At 42.1% G+C, this 27,755-nt stretch overlaps 1 protein-coding gene across 3 annotated transcripts in view; it reads left to right on the plus strand.

Annotated features, from left to right (window-relative positions):
• LOC122562786 (solute carrier family 2, facilitated glucose transporter member 11-like) overlaps positions 1-25,899 on the plus strand; it is an 83,786-nt gene extending 57,887 nt beyond the window's left edge. For 2 of the 3 annotated variants that reach the window (XM_043715968.2, XM_088000143.1), the window contains 6 exons: positions 486-673; positions 6,910-7,020; positions 11,194-11,295; positions 15,844-15,919; positions 17,165-17,292; positions 20,884-25,899. In XM_043715968.2, the coding sequence (XP_043571903.2) occupies positions 486-673; positions 6,910-7,020; positions 11,194-11,295; positions 15,844-15,919; positions 17,165-17,292; positions 20,884-21,054 (776 nt within the window). In that variant the 3' untranslated portion in view covers positions 21,055-25,899. Of the gene's footprint in view, positions 1-485; positions 674-6,909; positions 7,021-11,193; positions 11,296-12,503; positions 12,590-15,843; positions 15,920-17,164; positions 17,293-20,883 lie in introns of those variants that run through there. The other variant, XM_088000144.1, reaches the window with a different exon arrangement.
• The last annotated feature ends 1,856 nt before the right edge of the window (positions 25,900-27,755 follow it).

A 27,755-nucleotide genomic window follows, 5' to 3' on the forward strand; every position in this document is an offset into this window, starting at 1 on the left:
TGTTAAGATGTGAAAGAGAGAAACCTTTCGTGTGTGTGTGTGTGTGTACACAAAGTAGTTCACAAACTGAATGACTATATAGAAAATTGGCACAATCTGGAACTACCAGAGGGTAGGACTAGTTCCCTCAGTGGGAAGAAGTCTTGCCCTCAAGAGCTGCCAGATAAGCTTGCAGTTCGAATGGCACCAGAACTTACTAGTAGGCTCTGCTTGCTTTGCAAACAGTGCCACTATAAAGAGACCAGTGGATCCTGGACTTTGGCTAGTAGTGATAGGCCAAAGGTCCGCCTTCTGTGCTGTAAAATCTTTTTCTGTCCATGAGGTAAGTCAGGGAGGGGGCGGAGGCCAGGAAGTGGACACAAAGCCTAATACCATCTTGGGTGGGTGCCCCAAAACACATGAGGAGCTCTCCTAAAAGATGTTGCCCTCCCTCTGCCATTCTTTTTATGCCTTTTTTCACCTAACATGCCTTTCTGCTTCTGCAGCCTTGAAGAGATTACGTGGCGATGTTGACTTAACGACAGAAATGGATGAACTTCTGGAGGAGCAAACTGCACTCAAAGGTCAAAGTGCAAAAGGACTGTGGGATTTGTTCCAAGACCGCTCTGTTCGTTGGCAGTTAATCATCACCTTGGTGCTGGGTAGTGCCATACAGTTAAGTGGGAACGATGCTGTAAGTAGGAATGACATCCACTGAATGTTTCTTACAACTGGAAATGTAAAAGCAAGTGCTGTTAGTGTTGTACTAGTTATGTGTGGTGAAGTTTTAAGTTTTCCTTGTAACTGCATTTCAAAATACATTTTGGTGGGAAGAATGAGGAAAAACTCTATGAATTAAGTGACACAATTTTTAAAGAGGGTGTAGGGGACACAGAGATCTGGAGGTTCACTTTTCCAAATTGTTGAAGGTGGCAGGACAAGCTATGAAGGATGGTGAAAAGGCGGAATGGATCCTGCAGTTTAATAATATAGGCATAGAGTGCAAAAGCAAGGAAATTGTGGTAAACTGTAACAAATCACCAGTTAGGCCTCAGCTGAAGTGGTATCCTTTTCAGGACATCACACATTAGAAAGGATGTGAAGACAGTGGAGTTAAATCGGAGGGACATCAATGATGAGGGATGTCAGTGTGTTGGCACCTCCTCAGCAATTTAGCCTGTATGCCTCACTGTGTCTAAGCACCCTATGATCTTTATGTCCTTGTTTGCTATGATCTGCCCGTATTGCTTGCAAAACAAAGCTTTTCACTCTACTTAGGTACATGTGACTACAATAAATAAAATAAAATTATGTGGAGAGATCGGAATAAGATTATTTTCCTCAGAGCAGGAATGTTTAAGGAAACATTTAATAAAATATGCAGAACATAGAGTGTGGTTACAGAAAAGAATGCTTCTGCTAGCTGCAGGATCAGTAGCCAGAGGATACAACTCTAAAGTATTTGGCAAAAAAAAAAAATCCAAAGAGAAATGAGAACATTTTTATATAAAGCAGGTTAATATGAACCGGAACACAATGCTAGAAAGGCTGGTGGAAGCACATTCAATAGTTACCTTCAAATTGGATGAGCACTTGATGATTAGCAGCAATTCAAGGGTTACGTGGCAACACCACATGACAAAAGATAGTAGAGATCCTGTGTACGTTACCAAACATTTATGAGGTCAGTAACCTGGGGCTTTGCTCACAAAGATAATGGCTCCAACACAAACAGACTGACCATCTTCAAGATTGCATGACCAGGTAACTTATATAACTATGCATATCTCAATGAAGTGGCAATGCCAGTGACTGGTAAAGATTGCACTGACCATTGTGCCCCATGGAGTTTATTGCCAGAGAGGGCAAAAAATAGATTTACTATGGAATTTTATTTCTGAGACTTGGGAACAAACCCTCTTGCATCCTTTCCAACAATATCCTGTATTGCTTGAGTTACTTCACCTCAATCAGCTATCTAATGAGTCAAGTATGATAGAGTTGAGTGGCTGCCCATTCTAGTGTCTTTGTACAGCTTACCAGGGAGCAGTGTCTGTTATCACATTGACATTAACTTTGCTGTGACACTGCATCTAATTGTGCCTGCCATTTGACATGTATGTTTAGGTATTTACACTTTCTTTGTGGGTTCTCTAGTCATTGTGGAGAGTTTCATCTAAATCAACAATGATGGAAATAAGTTTGCCTGGCTATAAGGATCCAGTGGGAGAATGGGAAAGACTGCACTATTCAGTGGGGAGCTAAAATGGGCATACCTTCTGTATCCTAAATGACTCTGACTATGGCAAGTGGCTGGAAATGTGAGCTGGGATTTCAAAAACTCTGGCAAGTAGATATGGTAGATAGCCAACAGCATTTCCCCATGGTAGGGGAGTCTAAAACTAGAGGGCAGGGGTTTAAGGTGAGAAGGGAGAGATACAAAAGGGTCTAGAGGGGCAGTGTTTTCAAACAGAGGGTGGTGAGTGTCTGGAATGGGTTGCCAGAGGTAGTGGTGGAGGCGGAGTACAATTTTGTCATTTAAGAAACATTGGGATGGGTACACGGATAGGATAGGTATGGAGGGGTATGGATCAAAACCAGGCAAATGGGACTAGATTAATTGTGAAAACTGGGCGGCATGGCAAGTTGGACCGAAGGGCCTGTTTCCCTGCTGTAGACCTGTATGACTGTATGTAATTGTGAAACCTTTTAAGATTGGCGAACTGAGAGCTACACAGAGTGAGAACAGAGAGGCATGTGCAAATGTCACAGGTTGAATACAATGTCTTAGAAAGAGGAACACAGAGAACAGAAAGAAAGGTTGAAATAAGAGAGAAGGGAAGCAGAAAGAAAAAAATTAAAAGAAAATTGCATTTGGCATTTAGAAAATCCCTATCAACAGTTAATGCCTAAAAGAATGTGACTTCACATTATTAATAATTTATTTTCAGTGCCTTAGAGTTTGATTGATAAGAATTTGCAATTATCAAATTTTTGAAAAGATATTTATGCAAGGAATGTCAAGACAGTGTTTTATGACAAGGATAGATTGTATTTGTGTATATAGAAAGGAGAATTGTGTCACATAATTGACAGACTGCTAGAATTACTTCTGCAATTAAAAAAGATCAAGCAAGTCTAGGAATGTGGAGATAATTAAGCTCTGTAAGTGAATCTATATTGGCATCTTTACTCTGATGCAGTAGAAAAACATCTAGAAACTGAGGACATGAGGAATAAGTGAACCCGATTTCAAAAGGAAAGGCCTTGCTTTCCAATCTTATTATTTTTTTTTCTGAGGTAACGAACAATAGAAGAAGGTAGTGCATTTCACAAAATCATAATTTTATGGTGCAGTAAGAGGCCATTTTGACTTTGTGCCAAATTTCAGTTTTTTTCCCTATAATGCTGCACATTGTTTCAATTTAAATCATAATCCAAGAGCCTTTTGAATGCCTCATATCAAACTGCCTCCACCACATGCCCAGGCAACACATTCCAGACGCAGACAATTCACTGTGTGAAAAGGTTTTTTCCTCACCTCACATTTGCTTCTTTTAACTTTAAAATCATGCCTGTTGGTTCTTGAGCTTTTTACACATGGGAACTGTTTCTTCATGTCCACTCTATCCAAATCACTCATGACTTTGAAAACTTCCATCAATATACCCTTTCGAAGTAATATTGTCCTAACTTCCCCGATCTGTCCTCCTAGCTGAAATTTCTCAACCTTGGAACCATTCTTGTAAATCTTTTCTGCACTCTTTCCAATGCATTCACATCTTTCCTAAAGTGTGATGCTCAGAACTGTACACAGTGCGCCAACTGAGGTCTAAGTAGCATCCTCTGTAGGTTCAGCATAGCCTCCCTGCTCTTGTACATTATGCCTGTACCAATGAAGCCTAAAATTCTGTGTGCTTTATTAACAGCTCTCTGCGTGGTCTGCCACTTTTAATGACTTATGAACATAGCCCTCTGAGGGCTGTATTCCTGCACAGATTTTAGAATATTTTATACTGCCTCTCCATGTTCTTTGTTTCAATTCTCACTTATCTAGTTTGAACTTCATCTGTCACTTATCTGCCCTCTCCACCAATTTATTAATGTTCTTTTGAAGTTCTGCACTGTTCTTTAATTAATGAACCCCTTATCACTATTTCTCCTCCTCCTTTCTTCCTCCAAACTGGTTACTACATCAAAAAGGAGAGAGGAGGAGCTAAAGGTACCTACTCAGACTAGCCAAATTTGGGAATTGCTGTTCCACAGGGTTCACAACTGTGCAGTATTAAATGGCTTGCACTTGGGCATTGGAAGTACTTTATCAAAAATAGCACTAATACTAAAGTGGGATTGTAGTTAACACTGAAGATAACTATGGCAGATTACAAGTAAGTCTTGCAGAATACATGTTTAAATGGCAAATAAATGTCAATGTTAGGCCATGAAATGGTGCCAATTTCATAGGAGGAACTGGGAGGCTGTCCACTACTTCAGGAACAAGTATTTTTACATGGTAGATGTACCGGGTGGTCTAGGGTACAGATTCAGAAATGATCAAAAATGATAATGTAACAAAGCCGTTAAAATGCACACAATGTTTCCAGAAAAAAGAAAATTCAGAACCAGAGAAGTTGCATCAAACTTGTATAAACCTTGATTTGACCACACAAAGTACAGGTACACAATCCTTTATCCAAAATTCTGAAATCAGAAATGCTCCGAAATCCGAAGATTTTCTCCATAACAAGATTGTTTGGCGTGCAAATAGGCGACCCAACTCTACACCCACTTGACCCATGCCACTTAGATGTGACATGGCAGCGTGGCTCAGCACTAGCAGGCGTCAAATGTGTCTCAGCGCTCGTTCTAGTCACATGTGGGCCTGCTGTTCGGTAAGATTTTTTAAAAATTTCACTGTGAAATATAATTTATTCTGAAATCCAAAAAATTCCGAAATACAAAAAACAACTGGCCCCAAGGATTTTGGACAAAGGATTATGTACCTGTATTATGCAGAGTTGCATATCTCAGTACAGTAGCAAAGACACCGAAGTGTAGGAGTTGATTTATTAAAGGTTTACGAGCATTATAACACACAATAGGAACACCACCATCTGCACAGTCCCCTCCAAGCCACTTACCAGCTTAAAGTGGCAATATATCGCTGATCTTTTGCTGTGGCTTGGGTCAAAGTCCTGGAACTCTCTCCTTAATGGCATAATGGATCTACCAACATGGATTGCAGCAGATCAAGTCAACTCACCACCATCTTCACAAGGGACCAGCAATGTCCATACCCAACAAGTGAATTAATAAAAAAGAAAAATGAGGTGAGGGTACAACTGAATGGGAGAGGTAATAGCCTAGCAGTTCTATTGCTAGACTGTTGATCCAGAGACAAGATTAGAATGGTGCTGGAAATGCACAGCAGGTCAGGCAGCATCCAAGAAGCAGGAAAATCAACATTTTGGGCAGGAGCCCTTGATTCAGAGACCCCAGTCCTGGGTTCCCGAGGCTTATGGTAAAAGTTGAATTCAATAAAAATCTGAAATTAAAGCTCTAATGATGACTGTGAAACCATTGTCAATTGTCAGAAAAACCCAACTGGTTTGCTAATTTTCTTGAAGGAAGGAAATCTGCCCTCCTTACCTGGTCTGGTCTACATATGACTCCAAATTTGCTCCAATACAGTTGCCTCTTAACAGCCTTATGGGCAATTAGGGATGGGCAATAAATGCTAGCCTAGCAAGCAACACCCTCATCTTGTGAATGAATGATTAAAAATACAACTATCAAGAAAAACTGAACAAGGAGAGGTCTTTTCTCTAAAGGTCTTTAAGACTGTGAAGGGATCCTCACAACTCGACATCTCCATGGCTGACCCACCTGCCCTCTCAGTGACCTGTCACCCTAACACCTGTCCCACCTGCCCCTTAGCCTCTGCTCAGCTGCCAATTTGCTCCCCTAACTACCAGTTCCCTGTCTGGTGTCATTTATCCAAATGTCATTCTACCCTTAACCATTTAACTCACCCTCCAACCCCTGACCTCCTTCACTCACTCAAGCTCATTCACTCAGAGGAACCTCGATTATCCGGAGAAGATTTCAAGGTCCTGCAAAAACTTTATATCAAAGAGGTGAGTATATTCGATTTACCTGTACTGAAGAACATGTGAAAACGCTGGCACAAACAAAGAAACACAAGCAGCTCAAGCATCAGCGACTGGATATTTTTAGGTAAGGGTTGTTAACAGCCCTTTGCAAAAGTAAGTGTTTTACAATATTCCCAGCACTTTACCGAGCTATTTTTTTTTTAAAAAAAGGCCGAGAACATAAACGCATGTGTGAGGTGGGGTTTCTGTCTTTCTATCGCGAGACTGAGTTCAGGAACTGATGCTGGCAATAGTCTTGTGATCGTAGAAGCTGTTTGCGACCTTGTTTAATGTTGGGATTTTATGGTAACGGTTTAGTTCTTCTCATTTTAACCTATAATTTGCAAACTGCAAAAGTTAGTTTGTTTAAATGGCAGACTCATTAAAATTATAGATTTAAACAAATTCTCCTGTAGAGCACAGTGTTAGATCAATATGGCTTCCCCTAAAATCGATTATCCGAATAATCAATTATCCGAACGAAATAGTGCCCGCCCATCTTGTCCAGATAATCGAGGTTCCTCTGTATGTATATATATATATATATATATATATATATCACCCTGTATATCACGAGGAATAGCAGATCCTGTATATGTGGTAAAGCAGACTGTGTGTGCATTATATTAAACAATAGATATCACAGGAAATACCAGACTGTATTGTACAGCGAACAGCAAGCCCTGTGTTCACATTTTGCTACATAGTCACTTTATTTGCAGAGCCTGTGTATATTTTGTGGGACTCAGAGTTTAATACTGTTTTATTTTCCCACCAGATGTATTTCTACGCTGTGTATGTGTTTAGTGCTGCAGGAATTCCCAATGAAAAGATCCAGTATGTCACAATTGGAACTGGGTGCTGTGAATTCATCACTGCAGTAACAAGTGTAGGTACTTCTTTAATTTTGGTTTGTTTCCCCTGGAGCAAATCCTTCTTTAATTTACACATTAGTTTATTTGCTTATTGTCTTTTTTATTGTTACAAGTCATCCCAAACCTTGAATTTTGTATCTGCTTCTGATCATCAAGAAACAAGACAGATGTGTACATAATGGTGGCAACAGTAACACCATCTGTTGCACTTGTATAGCTAGAGACAGATAGGAGGCTAGAAGAACACAGCAAGCCAGGCAGCATCAGGAGGTGGAGAAGTTGATGTTTTGGGTGTAACCCTTCTTTAGGACTGGGGGGATGGGTGTAAGGGGAGCTGCAAATAAAATGGGGTGGGGGGGGCAGGATGGTGAGGTGGGGATAGGTGAAGACAGTTAGAGGGTATGATCCAGTTGGTCAATGGGAGGAATGAATCGGGTTGGCGGCTAGAAGAAAGGGTTGATGAGAGGACTGGAGGGAAGGGGGTTGGGTGATGTGAAGAGAGGTTATTTGAAAATTGGAGAACTCAGTGTTGAGTCCTCTGGGCTGTAGGCTGCCCAGGCGGAAGATGAGGTGTTGTTCCTCCGATTTATGATCTGATTCGTTGTGGCAATGGAGGAGGATGGTCATGTTGGAAAGGGAGTGGGAAAGAGAATTTAAATGTGCAGTGACTGGGAGGTCTGGTTGGCCCCTGCCGGCCCGGCTGAGATGCTTGGCGAACCATTTCCTTTGTTTATACTTGGTCTCCCCGATGTAGAGAAGACCACATTGGGTGCACCGGATACAGTCAACTAGGTTGGAGGAGAGGCAGGTGAACCCCTGTCTCACTTAGAAGGATTGCTTGGGACCCTGGATGGCGATGAGAGGGGTGGTGTGCCAGCAGGTTTTGCATCTTTTCCGGTCGCAGGCAAAGGTACCTGGGGCTTCAGGGAGGTTGATGGGGAGAGTGGCGCAAACCAAGGACTGGCAGAGGGAACGGTCCTTGCGGAAGGTAGAGAGGGTGGGGAGGTGAAGATATTCTTGGTGGTGGGATCCAGTTGGAGTCGGTGGAAGTGTTTAAGGATGATGCGTTGGATGTAGAGACTGGTGGCCAGTGCCAGTGGTTGTGAGTTATGAGAAAAGACTGTGGCTTTCCATTCTGAAAATCTAAAAGGTGATCTTATAGGGATTTAAGGATTGTTGAGGATGTAGAAAACATTAACTGTGAACACTAAATTAAACTACTGAAGTAAAGCTTCAGAGTTCAAACTGGTAGAGGGTAATTTTATGAGTTTGAAAGTGTTAGGATAATTTTACAAGTCGACCAATTAAGCATTCCCCTTTTCTAGTATTTTTAGTAGTGCAGTAGATGTGAGAGAATCTTGTCTTTCGATGCTGAAAGTTGTATCTGAAGCTGAATGCTGAAATACTAGCATAGATTATAAGAACCAGAATATTATGTTAGAGCTGAATAAAGCTTTAGTTAGGCCACAGCTGGAATGCTGTATTTAATTCTAGCCGCAGCACTATAGCAAAGATATAATTATGTTGGAGGGGTGCAGAGGAGATTCACCATGAGATAAACACTTGTTATAAGTACTTTCTGCACTATATACAAAGTTCCTACCAAAGAAGCAAAGACAGGTCACTCCAGATCTTCTATTCTCCTCTATCTCCAAGAATGTCCTCTGCAGTCAGTTGGAGTCTGAAAACCAAGTTGCATCATTTGACTGTCATTTAATGTAAATGGAAGATCAAACCAACTGTAATAACTTTTATCAAAATCAGTTCGGCATGAACGATGAGCAGATTCATTGTGACAGACTCTGAACTCTTCATTGCAATCATAACTGATTAGAATTCTGCTCTCATGACTGAAGTCACAAAATCTTTTTCACTCAATGTTTTACATGTTAAATAAACTTCCATGTTGAGTAATGGGGCTAAATGCCCAGGGCTTTTTCAGGAAACAATAGAATTTTACAATGGAGTGTCATGCCTGGATAGCTGGATGGTGTATTCAGTTTCTTCCACTGTTTTTTAATTGTTTAGTGACAGTGTATTCTGTTACTGTCATAAACTGTGAATGAATCACTGTATTGTGCTAGATCAAATTGTGCATGAATTACTGCACTGGTCCAGGTATGACCAGATTACTGACAAGATTATTGAATTGGTTCAGATTAGGCTAGGCTGTGAACTGGTTACTAAACTGTCCCAGGTCAACATGCACATGTGTTACTGCACCACAATATAGTACCATGCTGGTGTGTGAATGTACAGACTGTAACTTAATATTCAATGGTATTAAAACCTGGATTTTTATTATAATCAAAGCCAATAACTGAATTTAATCTATTTTTCAAACTGTAGAAGTATCCAAAAGATTATACCAACTCAGAATTGGGCCATAGCTACATCATGGATCATAGGGTCACACAGCATAGAAGAAGTCCTTTGATATATTGAGTTTGTGCTGATCAAACTTTACTGATTCCACTTTCCAGCACTTGGCCCGTATAATATTTCAAGTCCTCATCCATATACTTTTTAAAGGTTGTGTGGTTTCCCGTCTCTACTGTCCTCCAGGGACTGCATTTCAGATTTCTACCACCCTCTGTCTGAAAAAACCTTGCCTCACGTCCCCCTGAAACCTTCTGCCTTTCACCATAAAACCATGTTTACTTATTGACCCTTTCTATCCACCTTATCCATGACCCACATAATTTTATATTGAGGTCCTCAATTAGGTCCCCCCGAAACGTTCTCTACTCTAAAGGAAACAACGTGACCTTATCCAGCCTCTCCATAACTAAATTGATCCATCCCAGGCAACAACATGCTGGTGGATCTCCCCTGCACCCCATTTCACATCTTTGCTATAGGATGGTGTCTAGAACTGAACACTGTATTCCAGCATGGGCTTAATCAAAGTTTTGTTCAGCTTCAACAAAAACCTTCCTGTTCTTATAATCTGTGCCACAGCTGATAAAGACAAGTGTCCCTTATCCTCCTTAACTACCATATTGACCTATCCTGCTGCCTTTAGGGATCTGTGGACATTAACCCAAGATCTCTCTGTTCCTCTGAGCTTCCTTGTGTCCTGCCATTCATTGAGTACTTCCTTGTCTTGATACCTCTTCCAAAGTGCATCACCTCACACTTTTTCAGAGTTAAATTACACCTGCCACTGATCTGCCCATCGGACCAACCCATTTACGTCTTCTTGTAACCTAACGTCTTATTCCTCACTATCATCCACAAACTTATCATTCTCCCCCACTTTCTCACTTATATTATTTATGTATAACACAAACAATTAGAAATTTGTTGTTGCTCTGTTTGCCGAGCTGGTAGGTTTGTTGGCAGATGTTTCATCCCTTTTCTGGGTAATAACAACAGTGTTGTGTTGCCTCCTGTGAAGCACTGCTGTACTGTTCTACCTTGAATACCTGATTTCTTAAAAGCATCTGTGAAGAAAGCGGAGTTGTTCGTAGGTCGCACTCAAGCAGTTGGCATAGGTTTCCCATTTTCTTGCTTGTTTCAGCATCGCTCTTTAAACACCTAACGGGCGAGACGTGCTAGAAAAGGGACAAAACGTCTGCCAACAAACCTACCAGCTCAGCGACTGGACCAACAACAAATCCAACAAACATTAAGAGACCCAGAACTGATCCCTGTGCCGTAGGTCACTAACCTCTAGTCTGACAAACAGCCTTCTTCAACCAGTTTTGGATCCAACTTGCCAAGTGACCTTGGATTCCATGTGCTTTTACCTTCTTTATCAGGCTTTGCTGAAATCCACATCAACCACATCAGCTGTAATATCCTCAACTGTATAGATTGGGTTTATGCTGGGTTCTACGCTTTGCTATTATCTGCATAAAATAGTAATTTTGACAGAGTTTGCAGGATACTGTATGGTTTATAATCTTCACTGGAATAAGGTTAAAAATCATACAACACCAGGTTATAGTCCAACGGGTTTAATTGGAAGCACTAGCTTTCGGAGCGACGCTCCTTCATCAGGTGGTTGTGACGGAGCGTCGCTCCGAAAGCGAGTGTGCTTCCAATTAAACCTGTTGGACTATAACCTGGTGTTGTGTGATTTTTAACTTTGTACACCCCAGTCCAACACCGACATCTCCGAATCTTAACTGGAATAGGTTGTGGAAGAAGGGATGAGCAATTCTGTGATTTTCCTCCTTCAGAACCTGTTTATTGATCGGATTGGTCGCAGAATGCTGCTGATGGGAGGTTACAGTTTGATGGTTGGCTGTGGGATATTGTTCACCATCTCACTAACTCTCCAGGTGAGTTGCAGTTTCTTTCTCACTGTTGAAAGAAAGGTTGGATTTAGTACATTTTCAGATTGTGATTCCCAGTTTCAGGACAATGTGTGTTTGCATGTCGTTTAAGATTGTGTTTACATTAATGGGAACAGTCTGCTGAAATGGAGTAGGTTCAAAATTCTCAAACATCTTAAGACTGTACAGGACATTGGTGAGGTCACTTTGGAGTACTGTGTGCAGTTCTGGTCACCCTGCTATAGGAAGTATATTATTGAAATGAAGAAGTTGCAGAAAGGATTTACCAGGATGTTGCCAGGACAGGAGGATTTGAGTTATAAAGAGATGCTGGATAGGCCAGGGTGCTTTTCCCTGGAGTGTAGAAGGTTAAGGGGTGACCTTATAGAGATATATAAAATCAAGAGGGATATAGATAAGGTGAATAGCAACAGTCTTTTCCCTAGGGCGGGGGGACGGGTGGTGGGGGTCGTCAAAACTAGTGGGCATATTTTTAAGGTGAAAGGAGAAAGATTTAAAAGAGACCTGAGGCACTACTTATTCACACAGAGAGTGGTTCGTATGTGGACTGAGCTACCAGAGAAAGTGTTAGATGCAGGTACTGTTACAACATGTAAAAGACATTTGGAGAGCTACATGAATAGAGGGATATGGGCCAAACACAGGCAAATGGGACTAGTTTAGTTTGGGAACATGGTCGGCATGGACTAGTTGGACCGAAGGGTCTGCTTCTGTGCTGTATGACTCTGTGATTCCTGGTACGAGATGTTTTCAGTTGATGAGATACAGGAATGTTGAAACAAGTATGTTTTGCACATTCCAATTCTGGGTTGATTTTCAGAATGGGATAGTGATGACCAGGGTCACATTTCTTTAAATGGCTTATGTTTGCAGGCAGGGAAACTCTCTCCTTACAAGGAAATCCACTGAATGCTTTTATTCCTCCACCAGATCAGTGTGAGGAATAAATAAATGTGTGCAGAAAGTGCTTTATACTGAAGGTTCTTGTTACTTTTGTGAGGATATCGTCCGAGGAGCTATTGTCCTTTCAAACTGAATAACGTCATTAATACCAGTTCACAGCCAGCTGGCCTCAGTAACCTATACTGGCTGAAATTTTCTGCCAATTCCCATCACTGTGTGATCTGGGTAGCTGATCTTTTCAAAGTCTCTGAACATGTTGTTAACCCTTCTCTTTTTCATAATTGATGAAGGAACTAAGTGCAATGCATCCAAGTTTGCTTACATGACAAAGTCAGTGGGAAAGTAACTTGTGAGCACAATGTACAGAGGCTGCAAAGGAATAAAGATACTTTATCTGAATGAGCAAGAATACAGCAGGTGAAGTATAATGTCGAGAAATATTAGCTTAACCACTTTGGTAGGAAAAATGTAAAGGCAGATTATTTTTTGAAAGATGACAAACTGTGAAAGATTATTATTCTGAGGAACCATCTATACAAATTACAGTAGTACTGTTATTAGGCAGGTACACTTTGCAATTAGGAAGTGGTTTGTTAACTTTTTTTTAACAAAGGGTTGAAGTGTAAGTACAAGGAAGTCTTACTGTAGTAAGAGAGCACTCATGTGAGAAGTTGAGTATTGTTTATAGTTTAGATCTATCTGTCTAAGGAAACTTGCCCTAGAAGGAGCACAATGAGGATTCACTATATTGATTCCAAGAGTGGAGGCATTGATTTTTGAGGAGAGGTTAAGTAGACCAGGCTTAAAGCTTAGGGCAATGAGAGGTGATCTCACTGAAAGGGGTATATGCAGGGAAATTGTTTCCTCTAGCTAGGCAGTCTAGAGCTAGGCATTGCAACTTAAGAATTAAGGGTCAATTATTTAGGACTGTCTTGAAACATGTCTTCATTCAGAGGGCTATGAAGTGTGGAGTTCACTACCACACAGAGGTATGGATGTTGAGTATTTGCAAGACTAAGATCAATAGACTTTTGGAATCCTGAGAATTAGGAAAGTGGGAATCATGTGGGAAGGGGCGTTGAGCTAGAGGTTAACTATGATCTTATTGAATGATACAGCAGCCTTACAGAATTGAGTGACCAACTCCAGTTCATATTTCGTATGTTCATATGTAACTTGATGTTTGAGCCCTCCTGCTACAGCACTGCGCTTCCCCTAACATCAAAGTTACAAAAAGCATTGTATATTATTAGAACAATTTTCTGTCCTATCTTTCTCTTTCTTGTCCTCTTTGCCACCTCTGATTTGTTAATTGTCCCTTCCTTCTGCTGTGATGACCAATGACTGTACTACCTTTGCTACTTTTACTTATTTGATTGCGGCCAGAATATTTTCTGTAATATAGTGCCTTTGACACTTCCTACCACTACTCTCTCCCAAATTATTGCTGCGGTCTCTTACATATCTAGACTTTGTATCATCTTATGGCCTGTCTTCATGCTGTTTCTGAGCCATATAATTCAAATAGAGCTATCAGTAGCTGCCCACTACTTACCTCAGCCACCTCCCACTCTACTATAATGACCTAGTGGTCCTAGTTATTATTGGTTGTAAAACAAAAAAAAATCTTAACTGTAACTCTATCAAAATACTTAACAAAATATTGTATTTTTTTACCGACTACATAATAACTGGGAGCAGGAGTAGGCCGCCTGCCTCTTCGAGCCTGCTCCAGCATTCAATATGATCATGGCTGATCTTTTCGTGGCCTCAGTTCCACTTACCCATGCTCTCACTGTAACGCTGAATTCCTTTATTGTTCAATAAAATATCTATCTTAGTTTTAACAACGTTTACTGAAGTAGCGTCAACTACTTCACTGGGCAGGGAATTCCATAGATTTACAACCCTCTGGGTGAAGAAGTTCCTTCTCAATTCAGGCCTAAATCTGCTCCCTAAGTTTGAGGCTATGCCTTCATGTCCTAGTTTCATCCATTAGTGAAAACATCTTCTCTCCTCCTATCTTATCTATTACCTTCATAATTTTATATGTTTCTGTAAGATTCCCCCTCATTTTTCTGAATTCCCAGTCTACTCAGTCTCTCCTCAAAAGCCAACCCCCTCAACTCTGGAATCAACCCAGTGAACCTCTTCTGCATCCCCTCCACTGCCAGTACATCCTTTCTCAAGTAAGGAGACCAAAACTACGTGCAGTTCTCCAGATGAGGCCTTACCCACACCCTGTACAGCTGGAACATAACCTCCCTGTTTTTAAACTCAATCCCTTTAGCAATGAAGGACAAAATTCCATTTGCCTTCCTAATTACCTGTTGTACTCATTAACTATTCCAATATAGCAGCATTCTATAAACACCTTTGGCAAAGGCAAATAGAAACGAAAACTGGAAAACACAAACCCAGTAGAAAGCAGAGAACGCAAGCTTTTGCAACAGCACAGAATGGGGTCATCTTCCAAAATTCCAGCTTCACAAACTGAAAGCAAAACCTGGAAAGCCTGGGTCAGTGTGAGCCTGACCTCACCCAGTCATGCTTCTTTCATCTACTTTAAAAAAACCCCACAGCTAGTTAGCTTGTTTTACATGGAGCAGTCAGCTTGGCACCAGATTCATGACATTTGCTTTCAAGAGAAACAGGACAGAACAAATCCCTCTTAAAGACACATCTAAGAACATGTAGTGCAGTACCTCAAGCATGACCCAGTTCAACTCATTTCCAAAGGAGAGAGAACTTTTTCTCAGAATCAATGTTTTGAGTCCAGTGAACCTCTTTCAGTATGACCCTTGAAGCCATGCACAGTCAAATGCTCTGTCGGTGTCAAAAGCAGTCATTTTCACCTCCCCTCTGGGCTCAGCTCTTTTTTTGGATCGAGGCTGTAATGAGCTGAGTGGCCCTGGTGATACTCAAACTCAGCATCACTGACCAGGTGATTGCAGATACCACTTGATAGCACTGTCAATGACCTATCCCATCACTCAGCTGATATCCCCTATCACACCCACAGAGGGCACTGTTTGTATATCAGTCTCACCTATGAATGTAGGGGCAGAATGTTGTGTGGTCAGCACTTTGAATAGACCGTCCAGGTGAGGGGCTTGGGTCAGGGATCATTGCATAGCAATCCAGAGTGGGAATTTGACTCATCAGTGATGTAGCTTAGCACAGTGGGGGTCAGTTAGCTCCACAGTTAGTTTGTGATTCAGGCTCACACCAACACTTCAATTCCTGTTCTGTCTGGAGTCACCATGAAGGTCTCACGTTCTCAACCTTGCTTCTTGGTTGTGGTCACCCTCAGATTAAACCCACTGCCTGTCACCTCTCTCTCTCTCTCTCTCTCCGTCTCTGTAGAGAGACCCAGTGGTCCTGTGGGTTAAGGTTGATGGTGACTTTCACTTCACGAGCGCTCCTGCCACTGACGAGGCTGAACCAGCTCAGAACTGGAGCAGGTTTCTTTAGCTCAGCTTCTGTCACTCAAAGACAATTCGCTGACTCAGGGCCAAGCTCTCTGGACCAAGTCATTGCTTTTTTGTTGCACTATTAAAACAACAATTAATTATAAATGAGGAAGATGTACCTTGCAGGTTTTACATGACACTGTCTCACTTCATTTAGGACAAGGTCAGCTGGATGCCATACCTGAGCATGATTTGCATCTTTGCTTCCATCTTAAGTTTTGGAATTGGACCAGGTAGGTCACTACATTCCAATCACATGAAGGAAAAAAAACTCTAAATATTGCAGTTATACAACAGGACAGTCGACATCTGAGGGAAAGCAAAACGTAGTTTAACCCTGGGGGCGGCACGGTGGCTCAGTGGTTAGCACTGCTGCCTCACAGCGCCAGGGACCCGAGTTCGATTCCAGGTGACTGTCTGTGTGGAGTTTGCATGCTCTTCCCGTGTCTGCATGGATCTCTACCGGGTGCTCCGGTTTCCTCCCACAGTCCAAAGATGTGCAGGCAAGGTGGATTGGCCATGGGAAATGCAGGGACGGGGTTGGGTCTGGGTGGGATGCTCTTTGGAGTGTCAATGTGGATTCAATGGGCCAATTGGCCTGCCTCCACACTGTAGGGATTCTATGATTTCATGTTAAGCCCAGAATGATAAATATACATATTTAGAGCAGTCAGAGACAAAATAAAAAGGAAGGAGAACATTGTAGTTACAGAGAAGAAGTTAATGGTTTAATGAATTGCAATGTGTATGACAGAATTCTGCATTAAACCTTTGATGTGCAGATTTGGGAGCTATACTCCATAAACTCACTCTGAAATCTCTCAGTTTCTTCATACAGAAATGTCAACAAAGTGTCAGGAATCCCACAGATGGTAGTTATCTTAGTAGGTGATAGGGCCCATGGTATAGTACGTTTTGGACATGATATTTGTTCTCATCAAGTTGTGAAAGCAAACCACTTAATTTGGTGAGTGGTACTGCGCAAAAAATCACAAGCAGTTACTGGCACCCCATTTGGTTTGCTGTTCCTCCTTTCTGGTCATTTTATACCCTGCCGCTCTGTTGTGTTGTTGTTATAATGACTGTAATGTGAGGGGAATGTTTTCTCTGACAACTACCTGATGAAGGAGCAGCGCTCTGAAAGCTAGTGCTTCCAAATAAATCTATTGGACTATAACCTGGTTTTGTGTGATTTTTAACTTTGTCCACCCCAGTCCAACGCCGGCTCCTCCACATCATGGCTTCCCTGCTGTTAATTGCTCTTAAAGAATATATGGTTACTTCCAACACTGACCCAGGGGAGAAACCACAAAACAGTAATATTTAGAAATGAACGTATTGGTCACACCGGTCCTCCATTCTGAAGTATTCAGGCCGCCTCAGTATATCTTATTCATCAGTTTTACTATTTTTTTCCATTTGGGAAGTTTGCTTGTGCAATTCAACATCTAAACCTATTGTGAACTCTTTGCTCTTAGCTGGAGTGACCGGAGTCATACCAATGGAGATCTTTGACCAGACTGCAAGGCCCGCAGCCTACATGATCAATGGCTCCCTGCTCTGGATAAACCTTATAGTTATTGGGATGACTTTTCCATTTATCGTTGTAAGTATTTTGAGCACCAGTTAAATATAAGTTAATATTGTCACAAGTGGTCTTATTGCTGACAAACTGCTTCCTGACAACTGAGACATTGTTGTGTTCTGCATGCTTTTGGGCTCCTATGTTGTAGTGAATTGTTCCCAATTTAAAAGAAAGCAATCTATTCTACCCTTTCCCCTTGTCTCTGTTCTCCTGATCCCTTTGTAGAGTAATCTAGCATGATCGCAGAGGCAGTCTACTGCTAAGACTCTGCTGCTCTTCAGTCTACAGCTGGGAGTTGTACAGAAGCTGTCTTGAGTGCCTGGTTGGTTACTTCCCTTTTCTGTCTGTTAAGACCAGTTGACTTTAGTTCGCCTCTTTCCTCCTTGGTAGCACAGTAGCTCAGTGGTTAGCACTGCTGCCTCACAGCACCAGGGACCCAGGTTTGATTCCATCCGAGGGTGATTGTCTGTGTGGAGTTTGCACATTCTCCCCGTGTCAGCATGGGTTTCCTCCGGCTGCTCCAGTTTCCTCCCACAGACCACAGATCTGCAGGTTAGGTGGATTGGCCATGCTAAATTGCTCATGGTGTCCAGGGATGTGCAGGCTAGGTGGATTAGCCATGGGGATTGCAGGGATGGGTGGGACGATCTTTGGAGGGCCGGTGTGGAGTTGATGGACTGAATGGCCTGCTTCCGCACCATAGAGACCCTTTGATCCTATTTAGACAGTAGCGAGGGATAAACTGAAAGCACCTCTTTCATCTTCCTTTCTCTCTGTCCAGAGGAACTTCAATTATCCGAAAGACACAGGCAGGGAATATTTTATTTGGATAATTGAATGCCAGACAATGGTTTAGCCAAGCATCAGGACCTTGCGATCTTGCCAGATAATCTGATATTCAGATAATTGAATGCCAGATAACTGAGGTTCCTCTGTAGTCAATGTTGGTTAATTGTGATAAGGGCGATGTGATATCAAATCTTTACCTAATTTGTGTTGGTTACTGGGGATAGATGGGAATGTGGAATTTGGAATACTCACCCATCAGCCATGATCTTATTGAATGGTGGGATCACGCTTGAAGGGCCAAGTTACCTACTCCTATTCCAAATTCATACCTGTTCCCAAATCTGCATTGGTGTGTAGTCACCTGAGAAGTTACCAGCAGCAGACTTTCATGGCATTAAGCAAGAATTAGTTATTGAGATACTCTCTGCAGAAAGATCCACGTTCTATCAATCTCACAACCCACACCCAAGAAAGATACAATTCAGAATTAAAGGTGAGTCATACTGAACTCAAATCATTAACTCTGTTCCTTCTGCTCCACAGATGCTGCCAGACCTGCTGAGTTTCTCCAGTATTCTCTGTGGGTTTCAGTTTACTTCTTCTTTTTCTCCCCCACCAGCGGTGGTGTATTTTCTCATGCCCTGATAGTGACGTTTCATTTAAAAATGACCCACAGGAAGTTGTGTTAGGGTTAAAATAAATTGGGGTTTATTAAGTTATTCAAACCCTGGGTAGAATAGTTCACAACGCACACGCGGGAAAGGAAAGAAAGGAAGTTACAATTATGAATTATTTAAGAATCAAAGGTATTGACATTCGTTCATGTGAATTACAGTGCAGTTAAGTCAATATCCAGTGAGGTTTTGCAGTGAGCAGGATCCGGTAGAATTCCCTTTTATTGAAGCTTGGATATAGGTGGATTACAGTTGAAAGCACAGCAATCTAATACTCGTGGGCTAGAAAATTCGTTCCAACCTGTGGAAAAATACAGAATATTTTCTGAAAATCAAGGATTTGATGGAGGTCGAGACTAGAGGCAGCACGATTAAGCCTGGAATTCTGACCTGGTGTAGAAAGCGGATTAAGGAAAGAAGTCAGAGCAGTTTTAGTCCTGTCTCTAGGGCTCTGGGTTGGGTCACTGTAGTGAACTGGATAGATTGATACATTTGGCTAAAAACCATTGTATGCTGGCTGAGAAATAAATGTTGACTAGGGTACAGAATTTCTGTGCTCTATTACAAACACTGTTCTGGGCTTGTTATTTTTGATGAGACCTCTGTTGAACACTCCATTTGGAAGGTGACACCTCTGACAGTGCAGCACCCTCTCAGCATTGCACTGGAGTGGTGGCCTGGATGATGAGCTTAATTGTCTGGAGGAGATGGATTTGAGGCAGGATCTCTCTATTCACGAAGCCTAGGTGGAGAACCTTTGGAAAGTGCTGAAAAAACTCAGCGGGTCTGGCAGCATCTGTCGAGAGAGATCAGAGTTAACGTTTCGGGTCAAGTGACCCTTTTTCAGAACTGAAAATTTGGTCTATATGCAGAAGTTAGGCTGGGGGAGTGGGTAAGGAGTAAACAATAGGTGGGGATAGAACTCAAAGAGCGAGAAGAACAGTTGGACAGACAACGAGTCGATCATGATCTGGCTAGGAGGATGAGTAGCTGTTGATGGAGACTGTTAATGGCTAACATTGGGTAGTGTGGAATAGCAGACTGTGATAACAAAACCTGCTTTATGTTTGTTAGGGTAAGGACATAGAAGAGCTCAAACCCTAAAGTCACTGAACTCGGTATTGAGTCCGGAAGGCTGCAAGGTCCCCAACTGGAAAAGGAGATGCTGTTCTTCCAGCTTCCCTGAGCACTGTAGCAAGCCTGAGACAGAGCTGTTTACCAGGGAACAGGATAGTTGTGTTAAAGTGGCAGGCTACTGGAACCTCAGGGTCATTTTAGCAAATAGAACACAATAGTTCTGTGAAGTGGTTACCCAGTCTACCCTTCCGTTTCCCCAATGTAGAGGAGACCACATTGTGAGCAGCGAATGCAGAAGACTAGATTGTGAGGAGTGCAGGTATAGTGCTGCTTCTCCTGGAAGGAAGGTATGTTTGGGCCCTTGGATACTGAGGAGGGAGGAGGTAAGTGGGCAGGTATTACACCTTCGGCGAATGCAGGAGAAGGTGCCGTGGGACTGTAGGGCGACATTGGGAGTGAAGGAAGCGTGGACCAGCATGTCCTGGAGGAATGGTCCATGTGGCGGAGGAGAATATATGTCTGGTAGTGGCAGCCCTCTGGAGGTGATGATGACCCTCCTGATGTGGATGCCGGTTGGATTGTAGGTAAGGACAAAGGGTCGCTATTGCTGTTGTGGGAGGGAAGAGAGAGGGTGAGGATGGAAGTACAGGAGATGGGTCAGACCCAGTTGACGGCCCTGTCAACAATGGTGCTAGGCAATCCTCGGTTGAGGAAGAAGGTGGACGTTCTATCTCCCTTGTTGCAGTTGGCATCGTCAGAATAAATGTGTTCACTCCTTACCCCCTCCCCCCACCCTATCTTCGGCATATAAACCAACATTTTCCCAGCTACCATCAGTTCTGAGGAAGGGTCACTTAACCAGAAACATTAACTCTGATTTCTCTCCACAGATGCTACCAGCTTTTCCAACAATTTCTGTTTTTGTCTCTGATTTATAGCGGCCACATTTCTTTCAGTTTTGATGGGATAGAGAAATTTGAGGAAAGGAAAGATTGGGAAATGACAAACTGACTTGACCCTTTACAACAGAGTCATCTCCCTGACTGTATTCACTGTTTTGTCTGCCTTTCAGGAGGGACTGGGCAGTTTCTGCTACGTGCCGTTCATTTGCATGAGCTTCCTCACTGCCTTGTTCATCGGAATCTTCCTGCCAGAAACTAAAGGAAAGACCTTTCTGGAAATTTCTGAGGAGTTCTACAGGCGTAACTTCAAGGAGCCTGTGAAGGGAAGTTGTGACTTCTGAAAATATTGTAACTGTATACAATGCATGTGTTTGCACGATTTCACTTGTGATATCTAGCTATCCTATTTACTGTCCATTTCACTGGGTTCAGAATTTAGGGAAAGTGTGGGTTTATAATTGCATCTTCATGCTAATACTCAACCTTTCTTTCCTATCCTTTCCCTTAGACCCTTGGGCGAGAAGTTTAACGTCCTCATGCCCAAAACAAAAATGAAATCAGCCTGTTGGGTTGAACGGGGTGATTAAATATGTCAAAATCAGATTACTGACCCATTCTGCCCATTTCTAGCTTTAACTGAGGCATGATGTGAGTAAGAGATTAATTTGTTTCTCAAAGAGGGATTAATATTATAAATATAACAATTCAGCCATGAGCTGTATTCTCTCAGCTTCTTGAATGTGACTGTTCTCAACCAAACAAGGTGTGTGCCTTTTTACCTACTTCCTGGATGCCAGCTCTGAGAAACCCTTGTGATCAGCCCCAGATCAACACTAGCCTGACCTGGATCTACAAAGTCATGAAACCTTCCCTTATCGCTTTCATATCAGACTGGGAGCCAAAACAGGCAATCAGTTGGCTTTTGGACAAGAAATTAACCAACCTTTGCACTCAGTAACACTCCACAGCTCATAGGGAGATCTGCCATCAGGATTACCCATGGCATTCTGAGTGAATGCATCCTGTAAGTCAGGTTAGGAAATAGCCATGCTTTGTTTATGTTCTGTGTTCTGGCCTCCTTATCTCCAGTCAATCCCAACCTATTCGAAATGTAACTACCCGCATTCAATACCTGTTACTATTCATACATTGACTTTTCGTTCCACAAGGTAATGCTTTTTTTAAAAAAAAATCCCTTGTCTGCTTCTTCAAATCCCCTCTGACCTTGACCATCTATCTGAGTAACCCTTACCTGCTATCTTTGAGCCTTTTGTACATTTTCCGAGTATTCATGCCAACATTGAAGCCAGTATTCTCCAGCAATTAATGTTTTTGTTCCAGATTTACAAAATCCGCAGGTCTTTGTTTTTTACTGAAGTCAACGTATTCCTCTCCATTTCTCTTCCTGCTCCCAAAAGGTGTTTCAACCAAGCTTTTAGCGATCTCTAATTACCTAAAGATGTCTCGACGACATCGTGATTTTATTTTCTCTCACAATCTGTTTGAACATTTTGTACATTAAAGACACTATACATATACAAGTTAAGGTGCAACTTATTTATCCACTTTTTAGACCCCTCTAGAGTTACTCTATGTTGATCTGTATGCTACACTGTAGGAAGAAGTTAATCATGTGCTGAAGGTATCATAGAGTCATAGAGATGTACAGCATGGAAACGGACCCTTCAGTTCAACTCATCCATGCCAACCAGCTAAACTAACCTAATCTAGTCCCATTTGCCAGTACTATTCATATACCCATCCAAATACCTTTTAAATGTTGTAATTGTACCAGCTTTTACACTTCCTCTGGCAGCTCATTCGTTACACGCTCCACCCTCTGTGTGAAAATGTTGCCCCTTAGGTCCCTTTTATATCTTTCCCCTCTCACCCTAAACCTATGCCCTCGAGTTCTGGACTCCCCCACTCCACGTAAAATACCTCGTCTATTTACCCTATCCATGCCCCTCATGATTTTATAAACCTCTATAAGGTCACTCCTCAGCCTGCGACGCTCCAGGGAAAACAGCCCCAGTCTACTCAGCCTCTCACTATAGCTCAAACCCTCCAACCCTGGCAACATCCTGGTAAATCTTTTCTGAACCCTTTCAAGTTTCACAACACCCTTCCGATAGGAGGGAGACCAGAATTGCACGCAATATTCCAACAGTGGTCTAACCAATGTCCTGTACAACCGCAACATGACCTCTCAACTCCTGGACTCAATACACTGACCAACAAAGGAAGGCATACTAAACGCCTTCTTCACTATCCTATCCACCTGCGACTCCACTTTCAAGGAGCTATGAACCTGCACTCCAAGGTCTCTTTGTTCAGCAACACTCCCCGGGACTTTACCATTAAGTGTATAAGTCCTGCAAAGATTTGCCTTTCCAAAATGCAGCACTTTACATTTATCTAAATTAAATTCCATCTGCCATTCCTCAGCCCATTGACCCATCAGATCAAGTTCCAATTGTACTCTGAGATAACCTTCTTCACCTCCAATTTTGGTGTCATCTGCAAACTTACTACCTATACCTCCTATGTTCACATCCACATCATTTATATAAATGATGAAAAGTAGTGGGCCCAGCTCCGATCCTTGTGGCACACCACTGGTCACAGGCCTCCATCTGAAAGGCAACCCTCCACCACCATCCTCTGTCTTCTACTATCGAGCCAGTTCTGTATCCAAATGGCTAGTTCTCCCTGTATTCAGTGAGATCTAACCTTGCTAATCAGTCTCCCATGGGGACCCTTGTCGAATGCTTTACTGAAGTCCATATAGATCATGTCCACCACTCTGCCCTCATCAATTCTCTTTGTTACTTCTTCAAAAAACTCATTTACTTTTGTGAGACATGACTTCCCATGCACAAAGCCATGTTAACTGTCCCTAATCAGTCCTTGCCTTTCCAAATACATGTACATCCTGTCCCCCAGGATTCCCGCCAACAACCTGCCCAGCACTGACGTCAGGCTCACTGCTCTATAGTTCCCTGGCTTGTCCTTACCACCTTTCTTAAACAGTGGAACCACGTTAGCCAACCTCCAGTCTTCTGGCACCTCACCTGTGACTATCGATGATACAAATATCTCAGCAAGAAACCCAGCAATCACTTCCCTAGCTTCCCACAGAGTTCTAGGGTACCTGATCAGGTCCTGGGGATTTACCCATTTTTATGTATTTCAAGACATCCAGCATTTCCTCCTCTGTAATATGGAAATTTTTCAAGATGTCACCATCTGTTTACCCACATTCTATATCTTCCATGTCCTCTTCCACAGTAAACACAGATACAAAATACTCGTTTAGTATCTCCCCCATCTCCTGCAGCTCCACATGTAAGCTGTCTTGCTGATCTTTGAGGGGTCCTATTTTCTCCCTGGGTACCCTTTTGTCCTTATGTATTTATAAAACCCTTTGGATTCTCCTTAACCCTATTTGCCAAAGCTATCTCATGTCCTGTTTTTGCCCTCCTAATTTCCCTCTCAAGTTACTCCTATGACCTTTATACTCTTCTAAAGATTCACTCGATCTCTCCTGTCTATAGCTGATAAATGCTTCCTTCTTTTTCCTAACCAAAACCTAAATTTATTCTGTCATCCAGCATTCGCTATACCTACCAGCATTTCATTTCACCCCAACAGGAATATACAGTCTCTGGACTCATTATCTCATTTCTGAAGGCATCTCATTTTCCAGCTGACCTTTTACCTGCGAACATCTGCCCCCAATCAACTTTTGAATGTTCTTGCCTCATACCGTCAAAATTGACTTTCCTTCAATTTAGAATTTCAACTTTTAGATCCATTCTATCCTTTTCTATCACTATTTTAAAACTGATAGAACTATGGTCGCTGGCCCCAAAGCACTCCCCCAGTGACACCTCAGTCACCTGCCCTGCCTTATTTCCCAAGAGTAGGTCAAGTTTTGCACCTTCTCTAGTAGGTACATCCACACGTTGAATCAGAAAATTTTCTTGTCTCACTTAACAAATTCCTCTCTATCTGAACCCTTAACGCTATGGCAGTCCAGGCTATGTTTGGAAAGTTAAAATCCTCTCTCATAACCACCCTATTATTCTTACAAATAACTGGACTCTCCTTACAAATTTCCCGCTGACTATTAAGGGGCCTATAAAGAACAAAAAGACAGTTCCCATGAACAAATGGAAAGAACTATGAGGAAAGGTCAAGTATGCTTTAAATATTAAAGTCCAGAACAAAGGGGAAAAAAGAGTTGTTTAGTGATGTTTAGAATTTGAATCAAAAGTGAGATTAAGCCAAAACATTTAGGAAAATCATGTAAAACAGTGACAGTCATAAAGGAATGAGACAGTATGCAGGATAAAATTAATCTGAGATTGAGAGAATTGGTCAATGAAGTTGTGAGAAATTTGAGATGCAGGAGGAAATTAAATGCCAAAAATATCAGTGTCATGGAAGGCAGATTGCAACATGACAATCCAAATCAGCATGTCCAGTTATGAGAGTTGATCCTCTCCAAAGGAATCAATAAGAGGAGAATATGAATTAGCTCTACAATATTGTGACAATATAAAACATAATCTGGACTCAGTGAAAATAATAATATTTATTACGTAATACACTTAAGTTAAACAAACACTGTTCTCATGCCTACCTCAGACTGAGTGCAAAATCACTGAACCAGAAAAGCAAGCACTCTTTATAATTCTGCATCTTTGGTGACTTAGTGAATAAACTGATATTGTAGATTACTGTAATGCACCCTTTTAAAAAATTTACCCTATTTTTCTAATCAACCCATACGGAGATGTGGGACTTGAACCCATGGTGCAGGGGTAGGGATACTAGGGAGCCATGCACCTTTTAATGTTGAAGATGTAATATTATCCAAAGGTTTCAACAGTGCCATCTACTCAGGTAATACCAGGCAGATTCTTGAATAGAGTTTGAAGGGCCACGTACAACTATCAGTATTCTGAATGTATACGAATATATTATTAAGTATCGAAGTGCGAATTGCTTAAGCAGGCAGTGTTCAGTTCCTAAATACAAAGTAAGTTATTGAACAAATTAGTAACTATCTATTTGGTATACTTTGCACTGTTACTATTGTATTTATCTATTATAATCATTTTGGTGTTTTATGTACTGAGATACTTATTTGAAGAAATAAACCAAAATCAATCTGTAAAGTATTTTGAAATTTCTGCTTGTGTAAAAATTCCCAGTGTCCCATATGGCTTTCCGGTCTTTTTCTGGTGAACCCACTTTCCTGAGACTCCTGAAGCCATGCAGTTGTGTCCAGCTGAGCAGGACTGTCTCTGCACTCTCCTCCAGGGGGCACTGTTCACACAAGTCTCTGCCTCTCACACTGACTCCAGCCTTCCAATGTCTTTCTCCTCTACCTAATGATGTGTAAGCACCACAAAGGAAGTGTATCTGCATTGGTGGACGGTGTGCTATTAAGTTATGATGGTTCTCTTTCAGAGCTTTGCTGGTCCTTTTGATCTGCTTATTCAAAAAGGGATGGTCTCCTTAGGCCAGTATCTGAATATGTGGGAGGTACAAAAGTACCGGATGAACTTGCTGCATATGTTTGTGGCTTCTTACTGCAAATAAATGCTCATCATTCTATTGAAAGGGATGGATTGGAATGCAACCGCTGTAATTCCATCTCTACATCTTGCCAATGCTGACTTCCTTGTGGTCAGCAATCCTCATTATTTCCATCTCCTACCCTGAAACGATGCAAAACAAGTGGGAGTCCCCACTTTGCTATTATGTGTCTGTTTCTCCTGCGAGGGTGAAGCAGAGTGTGATAAGGCCTCCACAAGCAATGGTAGCTGTATGCTGACATGATGGCAGGTCCTGAGCTTGTATTGTGGTTCTGACTAGCCTGAGCACACTTTTCCCCAAGTACCGGAGTACCAGGCACCCTGAGCCTACTCAGATGGTCTTTCTGCTGGGAGGTGAACACCCAGAAACCTTTCCAGAGTGTATCAGGTCTTAGAAACATTTCCTGCACTGGATCTAAGGTCTTCTGATGACATAGCAGTGGTAGTGGTGGGCATCCATTACTGTCTGGGTGACCTATTACCACTCCCGAGAAGAGGAACCTCCTCTTCAATAGCATTACACCAGCAACCAATTCTGGAGTGTTCTCTGGGCTTGCAATAAGGGGCACTTGTCTGTTTTGCAAGCTGCATATATTAATGTGTAGGGCCATTTTTTTTAAGCTTAAGCCACTTTTCTAATCAACTTATTCAGGGATGTTATTACACATCTCTGGAGCAGATGGCACTTGAATCTGGGCTACCTCATCCCGGGGCCAGGACACTACCACTGCACCACAAGAGGGGTCCCTGTTCTTTGCAGAGAGAGAAAATGTACACACTCTGTGCTTGTTTGAATTCAATAAAATGTGACCACTTTTTGCTGGTTCATTTCTCAGGGCAGTGCCTTGATCAATTGGAATCAATTGAAAATTAAAGCTTAGGAATTAACTGTCAGCCATCATTAATTGGTGCATTCACCATGGCCCGATTTCCACCAAACAGGGTCCACAAGCCAACCAATCAGCCTTCTCATGTCGAACAGTATAATTGATGTTTTCTCTTTACTCTGTCAATTGCTTGCAAATTGTCCTGATGAGGACAAGACAAAAAGCTTTGGCAAGACCTGTCTTTTTTCAGTAATGCTCAATTGTTCATTAAAGAGCTTGAAAGGAGGGGATCCAAGATGGCGGCGACCCAGCAAGACTGAGTCTATAGTGCTCCTCCCAAGACTTGGGTACAGTGGGTCACCCACCCCCTACCACGCTCACCAAATCATTTATAATAGTTGTGTAATTTAATTAGTTGTGTAATATTACATTTAAATAATTTAATCCTAAATTAAAATGACTAAAGGGAAGGGAGCACGCAGCTCTCAGCAGGCAGGAACCCCTCCCCCACCCTCACCAGCTGCAGCAGAGGCGTCCACAGCCGCCCCGGGGGACTTACCAACAGTAACAAGCCTTGCAGAAATGATTTCCAAGCTGGATTCGAAG

This window comes from Chiloscyllium plagiosum, unplaced genomic scaffold (assembly GCF_037043375.1).
Source record: "Chiloscyllium plagiosum isolate Xiang-an unplaced genomic scaffold, Cpla_swu_hap1 HiC_scaffold_24, whole genome shotgun sequence".
In the NCBI taxonomy this organism is placed as follows: Eukaryota; Metazoa; Chordata; class Chondrichthyes; order Orectolobiformes; family Hemiscylliidae; genus Chiloscyllium; species Chiloscyllium plagiosum.